Consider the following 12,780-nt stretch of genomic DNA (forward strand, 5'->3'; position numbering starts at 1 on the left):
ACCTGAGACTCGTAGTGACGGATTAATTGACAGCTGCTGTCAGACTCTATGTTATTATTATTCCTCACACGGTCGCAAGACGACATGTACATGAATCTGGCGTGGTGAGCTGGAACCTGCTTACGTCAGCTGTCACCGCTTACGTCACGAAGTACCGCAACAGCCAATAGGAAAATTCAACTGCAGTAGCCACCGTTCAACCTGAAGAGGGCAGCACTCAGACGTTTTTACACCATATATTGTACAATTAAAACACTTTATACACAAATGTCAAAAAAATTACTTGAATCAATGACCAGTACTAATAAAGCCCCATGCTTACAGATCATTAACTAAAAAAAGTTGGTTTAGGGTTTAGTTACTCTTTAACCTGAACACATATTTGCAAGCACAAGCTTTGTTGATGATAATGAGGCAGCATAAACACTAATTAAAATATAATCTAAACATTCATATTATTTTTATATCATATTATATATCATATTTATATCATACAGCATACAATTTAAATACCTGCTTTAGCCGAAATAACATTTACATGTAACTAAAACATGCTTATTAGGACATATTTCAAATTTTAATTACTCTTAATCCTGGCTGGCAATCTGGAAACAGTCCCACTAGTAAAATATGTACATGTATATATAAAATAGCATGTCAACTAATGAAAACTAAATGACTTACTTGTCTGAAATTGTATCATCGGCTGGATCAAGTCTCTCTTCAAAATACAAATGTACATCAGAGTCCCGCTCTTCTTCTGAGGAAAATGTTAACTCTTCCTTACTATCCATAAGTTTCCTCGCCTGTGTATCGTTACAAATGTGCAGTAAAGTGAATGAATTGTGTTTACATCAAACCTCACTGTCGGGGGCATTTACCATTTGCCTTGATCGCCTCAGAACATAAGCGTATGAATGGCGCAATCTGCTGATGGTTGTGATCACATTACCCATAATGAGCTAAGCCTGTAAAAAAAGGAACATCGCTTTGTTTCATACAGATTACATTGTAGAAGAATATTTGTTTTAAAGTTGAATTGTTTTATTTAAAAGTAGAAATCTTAAGCTTTCTTTAGACATATGCTTCATGTTTGTGTGATAAGTATTTGCGGAGTTTCAGTTAATTTTTGTGACTAATACCAACTACCCAGGTATGTCAGTAATGGACATCAAGTGACATCTTTTGGTTTGCCATTTATGCTGGGCTCATAACAACTGCCTTTGTTTACCTCATACTGTAGATTATTTTCATAAGGTTACAAAATCTTGACCTGCACAACAAAATTCTTAGCATCAACAAGTTACATCAGAACCAGCTGTTGGAATATAGTGTTTTGTTTGTGTATGTGTACTTTGCACTTGCATACTTGCTTTGTAAGTATTTTGCTTGTATACATTCACACACTCAGAGGGATGTAAGCTGTGGTCAGACATGCCCTTACTGTAATACAATATGTGTCCTGGGCTTGAGTGACTGAAGTTTACATAGTCAGGGATGAGCCCCTCTATATTTAGCACAGGCCAGCAAATGGCTCGCCAGAGCACTCGCTTTCTGCTGGAGCACTCACTCCGCGCTGGAGAGGACCTCTCAGCTGATGAGCATTTCGATTGCAAGCTTTTTTCACTCTTAGTACGGTGCACTATTATCAACAAGGTGTGTGTGATTGGAGAGGGTGTCGTGCTGGGAGATGTGTTGGATAAAGCACAGATTACTGGACCAGGAGTTGTTTTGGCTCAGAACGTGTATCTTTTAATGTTGCATCTGTATTCGTGGCACACAAAATGTTTTTTTATTTTTTTATGTATTGTATGTTTGTGTATGTGTGTTTGAATGTTCATTTAAGATTCTCTGTTTCTTGTTTCTTTGCATATGAAGGTCTTTTATGAATACCGGTAAGCAACAGAAGCCAGTGCTTACAGGCCAGCGGTTTAAGACCAGGAAAAGGGGTAAGTCTCTGTCCTCTCTGTCACATGCACTTTTTATCCCTAAATGAAAAAAAATATTTATCCATTTAAACACATTGTCAACATCACAAAGAATGGATTCATTTACAAACATTATCTTGAAACCAAAAACTAATCGGTAACACAATACAATAAGTTTGTATTTGTACAACCTTCATTTACAAAGAACAATACTTTTACAACATTTATTAATCTTTATTAATGTTAACTTCAGCATATAGTTATACATATTTGTATAAAATGTGAATACCTTAACATAAGTGAATGCATTATGAACTAACAATGAAATAACAATTGTATTTTTATAAAGTAACTTTAATTTAACCAAGACTAATATTGTTAATTTTGTTAACAATATTAACTAATATTGATTAATATTGTTAATTGTTAGTTCATGATACCTAATGCATTAACAAATATTAACAAATACAAACTTATTGTAAAGTGTTACCAAACATTATAAAAATGTGCCCTTTGAGTGGTTTAAAATGTATTAAGTTTGAAAACAGACGTAAATATATTTATATATACTTAGGAATATTTAGAGTTAAATATGCTGTAAATGTTCCTATTACATAAAATACATAACAATAGGTGTCTTATCAAAACATGTGACATCAAACCTGTGCCTGTGATAGTCTTAGGCTATAACAGCAAAAAAGAGGGGGAGTAGCTACCCTATTTTAACCAATCAGTAAAATTATCCAAACTTATCAGAAATGTGCTCTGCCTGTCAGTAATATACAAGTATTATATTAATATATACGCATTATTTACATTTAATATTTTTAGTATTTTAAAGATTCAAGTATTGCAAAATACTTGCAAAAATAAAGGGCATCTTGTGGAGCACTTGCTTCAGTTTCACACATGACAATAAAAGACTGAGCACAAGCTGTTCCTGAATAAATGATTTAATCAATTAGAATAATGATAATTTTGCATGTGCACAATTAAATATTTTACTCTCTACTTTTTATTTTCACTGCACGTGAAATGTTCCTATTACATAAAATACATAACAGTAGGTGTCTTATCAAAACATGTGACATCAAACCTGTTTTTGACCTGTATTCAAGTGGCTCCAGTGACTATGTTCACCAAAATTAGTTCAGGTCCTTTTAATGATTCAGTGACCATTTCTGGTGGTGCCAGAAGGTGGTGACAAATGAGTGTCTTATGTGAAATTAGTTAGTCACTGAATCAGCAGTCGAAAGAAAATTGTAATCTTTTAAAAGAAGGATTGTCCTTTGTGTTTATTTCAGCAGTGCATTTTACGTAATGCTGCCAATCAAGAACGATATGCCGATAAATAACTCTCGTTTGCGTGTTCCTTATCTCTAGATTATTAATTTAGATCAACATCAATGCTGATAAAATCATGGATAAATAAGCATTGTTGAAAGCAACTTTGTAGAAATGAATGGAACCACGTTGATTAGACTGTCTGACTGACGGCCTATTAAGTAAGGGTTGTTTCGGCTCATTCAATTCAATTCAATTCAATTTTATTTGTATAGCTAAAAACTGCAACGTCCATAAAGTCGATTAATCATCATTGTGTAATTTAGACAAAATTTGATTTTAATGGTTTAAAAATAATTAAATGATAATTATATTAACTCTTTCCCTTCCAAACACGGAATTTTCCGGGTTTTATGAAAAAGCTTCCGCCAAACACGGAATTTTCCTGGTATCCGTGTTTTAGGTGGAATACTGGTAAGAAAGACCCGCACGCATGTTTTGAAAGAGTACGCAACTCTTTGATCAAAGAAACAGACTGCGATCGTCTTAAACGTAAGTGGAGTTTTGAGAATGTAGCTCAAAATGTAGATAGAAATGCCTTTTTCTCAGCTTTTTGTCCGAAATGTTGTTTTTGACAAAGCCTACCTTTAATGCCTTAATGGCATTAAAAATAACAAATGAAGATAAAATAAATTCGTTTTTTATTTGCCTAAAAGCAGAGGCTCAGATCTTTATTTTGATATATAGCATCTTCATATATTCATGGAATTAAATATTCTATGGGCCATTAATTTTTGCTGAAAATCGTCAAAAACCCTGGCGGTGGCTGGCAACTTTTTTTTTTAAAACGCTGGCGGGAAAGAGTTAATAACCCCAGTGAGCAAGCCGTAGGCGACTGTGGCAAGGAACACAAAACTCCATAAGATGTAGATTAATGGAGAAAAATAACCTTGGTCATGAGACTGGATGGTCGCTCAATCAGCCCAAAGTAACAAAACGCGAAGAATATTGTATACAAATCCACCATTTGATATCTATATCAAGAACTATGGAATTTTGTAATGAAAAAACAGCAGTCTAAATACATTAGAAAGTTTTTTTCTGCCACAACTACCATAGGTAATAATTTTACTGCAGTAAATCCATGGTCAAGTTTTGTAAGTGTTGTGATTTGAGAATTAAAAAGCCTTCTAATTTATGTTTTCTCAATCAGTGCTGTTTAGAATGTGGGGGCTGTTTGTTTTAAACTAGATTCATCACCAAGACATAAGAGTTTTGCAACGGACAATTCTATACCTTATTCAAATGCATGTCATTGAATTTCAGTCTACATAAATGCCCAAATATATGTGTGGCATGGGGGGATGTGGTCATGTGTCGGTCTGTGGGAGAGGGAGAACGGTAAGGCTCGTCACCTGGCCTGTACTTATCTCTAATCTCTAAGCATGACATCCTCAAACTAGAGAGAGAGAGAGAGTGTGCACACAACAAAAGTCCATTTTCTTTTGTTTTTGTGTTATCTATGGTTACCGTCGATTGTGTAGAATAAAGGCCAAAATAAAAGGACTGACCTTGAACTTGCTTCATTGTCTCCTGACTCCTCCATTGCCCACGAACCAAGATCATTCCACAGTGGTGCCGAGAACCCAGCTTTGGAGTCTGTACCACTGGGCGAAGTCTTCAAGACCCTCACCAGTAGCCAGCAGTCACAACATCAAGCCCTCATGGAGGTACGCTGGGAGCAGGAGCAACGCTTTCAAGTCCTGCTCCATGCAGAAGCGGAGGACTGGCAGGTACTCCGGAGCTTAATCGGCAACCTCCTCAGAGCCTGGTCTACCGGTGGCCCTGACGAAGATGGGGCCAAACAACGATCCGGAGGCCCTCCTCGACCTCTTTGAAAAGAATGTAGAGGTTTGGAGGTGGCCTCCCGATCAGAGGGCGGCCCGCCTGTTGCCCCAGCTGTCGGCACAACAACTTCCCGCCGCCAGCCTCCTGAATTACAGCCACCTGAGAAAGGGCATCCAGCAATGGGTTGGTCGGACCCCAGAGCAAAGTTGACAACTTTTCCACTCCTTGAGCTTCGGAAAGGATGGCCGCCCGTTCGCTTTTGCGCAGCAGCTCCGTGACGCCTGCCGGAAGTCGTCGATCTGGTGGTGCTGGAACAGTTTGTCTCCCAACTCCCCCGAGGCATGTTCAAGTGGGTCCAGTGCCATCACTCGTCCAGTTGGCAGAGGACTACATGGCAGCGTTCCCAGGATGTGGTGAATCAGTCTCTTTTTCTCTCTCTACCCCCTGCGCACACAGGACACTCAAACCAAAGAGAATACAACTCAGCTGTTAGTACCAAAGAGCCATCGGGAAACACTCAGCTCACTATAATCCAATGGTTGGCCACTTAGTTCACAAATAGACTATGAACCATATAATGGCCCATTTCAATTGGCCGGGCATTCACTGGACCGTTCGCATGTGGTGTGCGGCGTGCCGTGAATGTCAGTTGGCGAATCCACCGGCCACCCCAAAAGTGCCAATGCGACCTCTGCCGTTGATAGAGATCCCCTTCGAGAGAATTGGCATGGGCCTCGTTGGGCCATTAGAGTGGACTGCAGTGCCTCTACGCAACATCTCAGCATGTAGTGTTGTGGAGGCACTCTTCAAAATATCTCCCGAGTGGGGATTCCAAAGGACATCATCACTGATCAAGGCACAACATTCATGTCACGTACACTTCACAAACTGTATGAATTATTAGGCATTAAGTCGATTCGCACCAGAGTTTATCACCTGCAAACTGACGGGTTGGTCGAACGATTTAATAAAACCTTAAAAAACGTGAATTGGGATAAGTGGCTCACAACACCTGCTGTTTGTAGTACGAGAGGTCCAGCAAGCCTCCACCGGGTCTTCCCTGTTTGAGCTACTGTATGGGCACTGGCCGTACGACGTGCTTGACTTCATACTGGAAGCTTGGGAGGAAGGACCTTAGAATATTAAAAATCTAATTAAATAATGTGACTATTCCACTGCACGGTACAACTCAACTTGACTCGCTTTTTGGGGGTTTTCCACTGTGTAAAGTACCTAGCTTTGAATGGTCTAGCTCTGCAGTACTTAACTGATCTACCACGCTATATTCCATCACGTTCATTATGATCGCAAAATTCTGTCCTGTTAATAGTTCCTAGAATATCAAAATCCACAAAAGGAGGAAGATCCTTTTCATATTTGGCTCCTAAACTATGGAATAGCCTGTTCTATAGTTTAGGAACACTGTTCGAGATGCAGACACATTTCCTCAGTTTAAGTCTAGACTAAAGACTCATCTATTTAGCCAGGCATACACCTAATTTATCCTCCAACCCACAATTAGGCTGTTTTAGTTGGGTCTGCCGGAACCAGAAACATTGATCATGATTTATAACTGAAATAAATTGAATGGCATCTATGCTAATATTATTTGTTTCCCTGTCTCAACCTCGGGACTCCTATTCTGAGGTCACCAGAACCGGCTGGATCCAGCAACATTCCTGCTTCGTGTTGGACTCCACTGCTACGTGTCGCTGAATGATGATGACTAAATGCAGCTGGTGCCAGCCAAACATCTCTTCAGTCTTTTATGATGGACTTCGGAGGATGAACTGATGCCAACTCCAACCATAAGACATGGGATACTTCATATGCCATTGTCTGAACCTTGGATTTAGCATGGACCACACCGAACCTCACCGAAATTACCGGCCAGGTTGAACTGCATTTCACATCCTGATCTCTGCCTGCATCACCTCGGTCTATTGATGGACTACGATCTTGAAATAGAATGCATAGACTTTAACTATACATAAGTAATATTTACATTATATTCATCTTAGCCAGAGGGGAACTGGCCCCCACAGTGAGTCTGGTTTCTCCCAAGGTTATTTTTCACCATTAATCAACATCTTATGGAGTTTTGTGTTCCTTGTCACAGTCGCTTTCAGCTTGCTAACTAGGGTTATTAATACAATTATTATTATTTAATTACTTATTTTTAAACATGATAAACAATCGTATTTTATCTAATTACACAATGATGATTCATCGACATTATAGACATTACAGTTTTATTGTCTGTTAATGCCTTATCTTCTGTAAAGCTGCTTTGAAACGATGTTTGTTGTGAAAGGCGCTATACAAATAAAATTGACTTGACTTAATCACACCCATGTTGAGGGGCACTAAACTGAAGTGGAAATACAAGATCAAAAACGTAAAGCGAGTAGAGTTGAGGTGAGTCGAACCGTAACGTGCAGTGGAAAAGTGCCTTAAATTCCTGACCTTATATCAAAACTCCATACTTTCGGGCAGGTACCACAGGAAAATTTGCTTCAAGTGCAAGAATGCCAATGCTGAATGTATGACGGGCACTCGATATGGGAATTCGCACAGGGAGATAAAGTGCTTGTAATGCTGCCCTCCTCAAGCTCCAAATTACTCGCCAAGTGGCAAGGACACTTCAATGTCACACGATGAGTCTGAGATCTCAATTATGAGTGAAGGTGAACAGATAGGGGAGGGGCACATCAAACCTACCACCTCAACCTCCTCAAACCATGGTACCTGAAGCCATGGGTGGTGGTTCGTAGCGGCCCCTATCATCTTTCTGAACTCATGAAAAAGATTGTTCTGGAAGAATTAGAGGCAATGCTTGAAATGGGCGTAATACAAGAGTCGCACAGCGATTGTGCCAGCGGTAGTTCTGGTACCGAAGAGTGACAGCTCGGTCCGGTTCTGTGTTGTCTACCGAAAAGGGAATGTGGTGTCAAAATTTGACACTTATCCAATGCAGTGAATTGACGAGTTACTTGATCGGTTGGGCGCGGCTCGATTTTACTCTACGTTGGATTAACAAAGGGTTATTGGCAGATCATTTAACTCCAATGTCCCAAGAAAAGACACATTTTTCCACACCATTCGGATTACACCAATTCGTGGCGCTTCCATTCGGTTTGTTCGGAGCCCCGGCAATGTTTCAGCGCCTTATGGATAAGGTCCACAGACCGCACACGGCACATGCCACCACATATCTAGACGACATCATCATTTATAGTCATGATTGGCAGTGGCATATGCAACATCTGAGGGCTTTCCTGAGAGTGCTGAGACAGGTGGGACTCACGGCCAACCCGAAGAAGTGTGCGATTGGGTGGATGGAAGTTGGGTATCTGGGGTTCCATTTGGATCACGGGTAGGTGTGTCCACAGGTTGACAAAACTGCAGCAATCGCAGCCTGCCCAGCACCCAAGGCAGTTTTTGGGGCTGGCTGAAACCGAAGGTTTGTGCTTAGTTATTCTGATGTCACCAGCCCACTGTCTGACCTTACAAAAAAGGGGGCTCCTGATTTGGTCTAGTGGACAGAGTTGTGCCAACAGGCCTTCCTTTAGGTCAAGTCCCCCCAGTTTGGGGGGCCGCATTTATATTTACATTTATGCATTTGGCAGAGGCGTTTATACAAATCTACTTACAGTGCACTTATTACAAGAACAATCCGCCCAGAGCAACCTGGATTAAGTGTCTTGCTCAAGGACACAATTGTGGTGGCTGTGGGGATCAAACCAGCGACCTTCTGATTACCAGTTATGTGCTTTAGTCCACTACGCCACCACCACTCCACATCTGGCAGATACTATTTATTAGTCGCAAACTATTAATTAGTAATTACGCCTGTCTCTCATTATAGTGATGGTGGAGGGAGACCTAAAGAGCACGCCAGAGAGAGAGGAGAGAATGGCTAGAAAGCATGACACCCCCCAAGCCAGAGAGAGAGAGAGTGTTGTGCGGACAACAAAAGACCATTGTCTTTGTCTTTAGTTATTTTTGAGTTATCAAAGTTTTGAGTTACCTTTATAGAAAAAAGGCCAAAATAAAAGTACTGACCTTGAACCTGCTTCGTTGTCTCCTGACTCCTCCATTGCCCACGAACCAAGATCATTCCACAATATGTTCTATAGTTTTATATATTTATGGCCATATCATATTTATGTATGGGAATGGATATGGAATATACTTTATATTATTAACAAGCATACAATACTATACAATACAAAAATATTTCTGTATGTTAATATTAATTGATATGGGCTAAAGTTGAGTACTGTTTTAGACTTACAACTTAGTGTTAGCTACTTAATAGCTATAATAATAAATACGAGGGCGTTTTCATCTGTGCATTAGCTTTCAGCTTCGCTGGCTTGCATGGTAGGTGCTACTGACTCTTCAAATGTGAGATATCATAGGAAGTCACTCAACATACTCTTGAGTGTGTTCTATAATCAGAATCCCTAGCGAGTAGCTAGGTGTGAGAACTCATTTACATAATATTAAGTACGAGGACAACTGTATACCATTGTATAGTTCTGTGTGTGACTGTCTGCTCTGCTATTGTGTGACCATCTGCTCCGCTATCAAGTACTCTACACAGACTAATCAAAATCTTTTTTGAGAATTATATTGTGAAAGTACTGTACTTTTAGAAGCATTAGTCCTGTGGAGATTTATTGGGACGCATTGAAAGAAAGGTAACGGTGACCCTTACTGTGATGTGAGTTTTTGTGTTATCTGCTGCAGATGAAAAGGAGAAGTTCGAGCCTACGGTTTTCAGAGACACAATTGTTCAAGGGCTCAATGAAGCAGGTGGTGATCTTGATGCTGTAGCCAAGTTTCTGGATGTCACTGGGTCAAGACTAGACTACCGCCGTTATGCCGACACCCTGTTTGACATCCTCATCGCTGGGAGCATGCTCGGTAGGATATCTTGGAACAATGTTTATCCAATGTTATTAGAGGACTTGAATAACCTGTGCACATTTTGGCCCTGTGTTATTTGGCCCTGTTAGCCAAGAACCATCTGAACCTGTCTTGCTACCAGCTTATGCAAGGACAAAGTGAGCACTGCACTGCTGTCTTTAGTGGATTAACAAACTAAGAGGTCATTAACTCATGCCTCCCTGCCAACAGTTTCTCCAACACTCACCACACTTCTCTGGAAGTGTTGAATGCAGTACCTCCAGGCCATCATCATAAATTCCTGTTGATCATTAAAGATGAAAACAGCAGGAAATGCACTACACTATTTTATCCTTTCTTAGCGGTCTCCGGGGGGCTTTCACATACAGTTGGAAATCTTCAGATCTTTTTCACATGAAAGTTTGAGTGGGTGGCTTCGCTGTGCAACAGAAGCAAAGTGTTGAATTTGGTTATAACTAGGGCTGGAAATGAAAGGGGGGGCAGGGGAACAGATTTCCCAGAGTGAATTTCATGGGGGAACAGTGTTCCCGCTGAAACTAGCTACATTTGTCAGGGGAATAAAGGGTATTTCTATATTTTCTCCACTAAATATCCTATGAAAGAAAGCTTTGCGGGTTCCGCACATAAATGCCTGAGATCTTTTGCATCTGTGGTTGCGCAGTGTTGACCATCGTGAGTGGCCACAACACATTCATGCAACAGATCGACAGATGCACATGGGAATCCATGGGCAACCGATCTTCGCATGAACGCAAAAGATCCACACATGCTCAATTCACAAATCCACACACCAGAAAAATATGTAGCGCAATATAGTGTCTTTTTCCAGCTGAGGTATTGTATTTTTTTAGTTACTTTACACTAAAGTTACTTTAGACTTGCAAGTCATATTTCAGTTTTAAAAGTAACCAAAAATAAACATATTTCTCCTCAAATTCATCAATATATTGTTCTTTTGAAAAATGGCTATTCCATGCTCTTCTGTTTTGAGAGAATAAAACAAACTTGATCTAACCGGGACAGAGAGAGAAGTGGATATCCCAGATGCATTTTTTTATTATCCAGATTTGAAAGCAAATGATGTAGAGATGTACGATTTGTACCTCATAATTGTTCATGAGAAGGTGTGGACGTAACATAAGATGTACAGTTCTCTTACGAGAGATTCTCTCGTATTGCGTAAGCTAGCTTACGCTACGGGAAAGATTCATCTTTTCTGAGATATTGAAGCCAAAAAATTATCCTTAATTTTGTATCATTTGTCAACGCAGTGCAGCAACTGCAGACCTTGAGCGGGCTAGCTAGCGAGCTCATTGGTTGCTCTGCGGCAACTGCTGCAGCCTATAGACGAACTTGCGTGAACTCGCGCCCAATGAGAGGGCCACGCGCTCACTGTCCCAAAGCCCGCCAGAATGGGCGTGGCTAGGGTGCATATAAGCGCAGTTCGTGAGGCTGGAACCCTGATTTTCATCTCTTCAGCGAAGCTCTTCGCATCTCTGAAACTGCAAGAAGCCGTGTCGCCGTTCGAGGGGCATCAAGCAAGCTTTGACAGCGCTCGAAGAAGCCGACGCCGCCACCTTCAGCCATCCTGCGAGCTACGCCATCCGGCGACGTATCCTTTTAAAGCAAACTAGTTCCTCAGTGAACTTCACAAAAAGCACGAGCGTCTTTTTAAAGATGCCTCGCACCTGCGGTTCATGCCGCACCCCTCTCAGCGCCGGAGACCACCACATCATCTGCGCTCTCTGCCTGGGACTGGGGCATGCAGAGCTCGCCGCTGACGGCGGATGCGACCTCTGCGAGGAGCTTCGATGTCGACCCTGCGGGCTCGACTTCAGCGCTCAGGACCGAAGCCGCCGCGCCGCCTTCTGTTTCGCCGCGCCGGAAGCGCCGCTCCCAAAGGCTGCGTGAACCGGGTTTAGAAGCGACTGTCTCGCCGGAGCCTCTCCCTCGAGCATCGCGTTCACCCTCCCGCCCCGGGCCGCGCAGTTGCCGCCGGCGGCCGCACTGCTGCCACCTCGAGAGCGAGGCGGAGGACAAGGGCTGCTGTTCCATCATGGCTTCGGACAGCAGGAGTGGTCACAAGCCTCCTCATCGGCCCAGGAATCCAGCAGGACCCACGCCGGAGTCGAAGGGGAACTGATACGCCTCCTCACACAGGCCGTCGACCGCCTCGGGCTCGAGTGGTCACCGCCCCCTGAGCAGGCTCCCAACAGACTCAACGGCTGCTTTCTTCAAAGCCGTCACCGCGGCGCCAGCGTCCGGCCGCTCCTTCCTGCGGAACTCCACGCCGAGCTCTCTAAATCGTGGAACGCGCCTCTCTCGGCCAGGATTCGATCCCACGTCTCCACCTCTTTCGCTTCAGTGGACGGCGCCGCTGAGAAGGGCTACTCTTCCATCCCCCCGGTCGAGGATTCGGTAGCAGCACACCTTTGCCCGCCCTGCGTGAGATGGCTTTCTAAGCCAGTGCTCCCGTCTAAGGCCTGCAGAACTACTTCCGCCTGTGTTGGCCGCACCTATTCCGCCGCCGGCCAAGCCGCATCTGCTCTGCATTCCATGGCCGTCTTGCAGATCCTCCAAGCGGACCTTCTTCGGGAATGGGATGAGAAAGGCAGGCACCCAGAGGCTGTTACAGATCTAAGGAGCTGACGGACCTCGCCCTTCAGCGCCACCAAATCTGCAGCTCAAGCCCTAGGGAAGTGCATGGCCTCGCTGACTGTAACCGAGAGACACCTGTGGCTAGCGCTAGCCGACATGGGAGAAGCTGGCGCTCCACGTTCCTCAA

The 12,780-nt window shown here is 42.6% G+C and overlaps 1 protein-coding gene across 4 annotated transcripts in view; it reads left to right on the forward strand.

The window, feature by feature from the left end:
• The window catches only part of bzw2 (basic leucine zipper and W2 domains 2), a 43,358-nt gene that overhangs the window by 7,303 nt on the left and 23,275 nt on the right, over positions 1-12,780 (forward strand). Inside the window, exons 1-3 of one of the 4 annotated variants that reach the window (XM_052092432.1) lie at positions 1,556-1,656; positions 1,879-1,949; positions 9,816-9,992. In XM_052092432.1, the coding sequence (XP_051948392.1) occupies positions 1,886-1,949; positions 9,816-9,992 (241 nt within the window). In that variant the 5' untranslated portion in view covers positions 1,556-1,656; positions 1,879-1,885. Of the gene's footprint in view, positions 1-1,553; positions 1,657-1,878; positions 1,950-9,815; positions 9,993-12,780 lie in introns of those variants that run through there. The other 3 variants (XM_052092431.1, XM_052092434.1, XM_052092433.1) reach the window with 3 other exon arrangements.

This window comes from Xyrauchen texanus, chromosome 26 (genome assembly GCF_025860055.1).
Source record: "Xyrauchen texanus isolate HMW12.3.18 chromosome 26, RBS_HiC_50CHRs, whole genome shotgun sequence".
Classification (NCBI taxonomy): Eukaryota; Metazoa; Chordata; class Actinopteri; order Cypriniformes; family Catostomidae; genus Xyrauchen; species Xyrauchen texanus.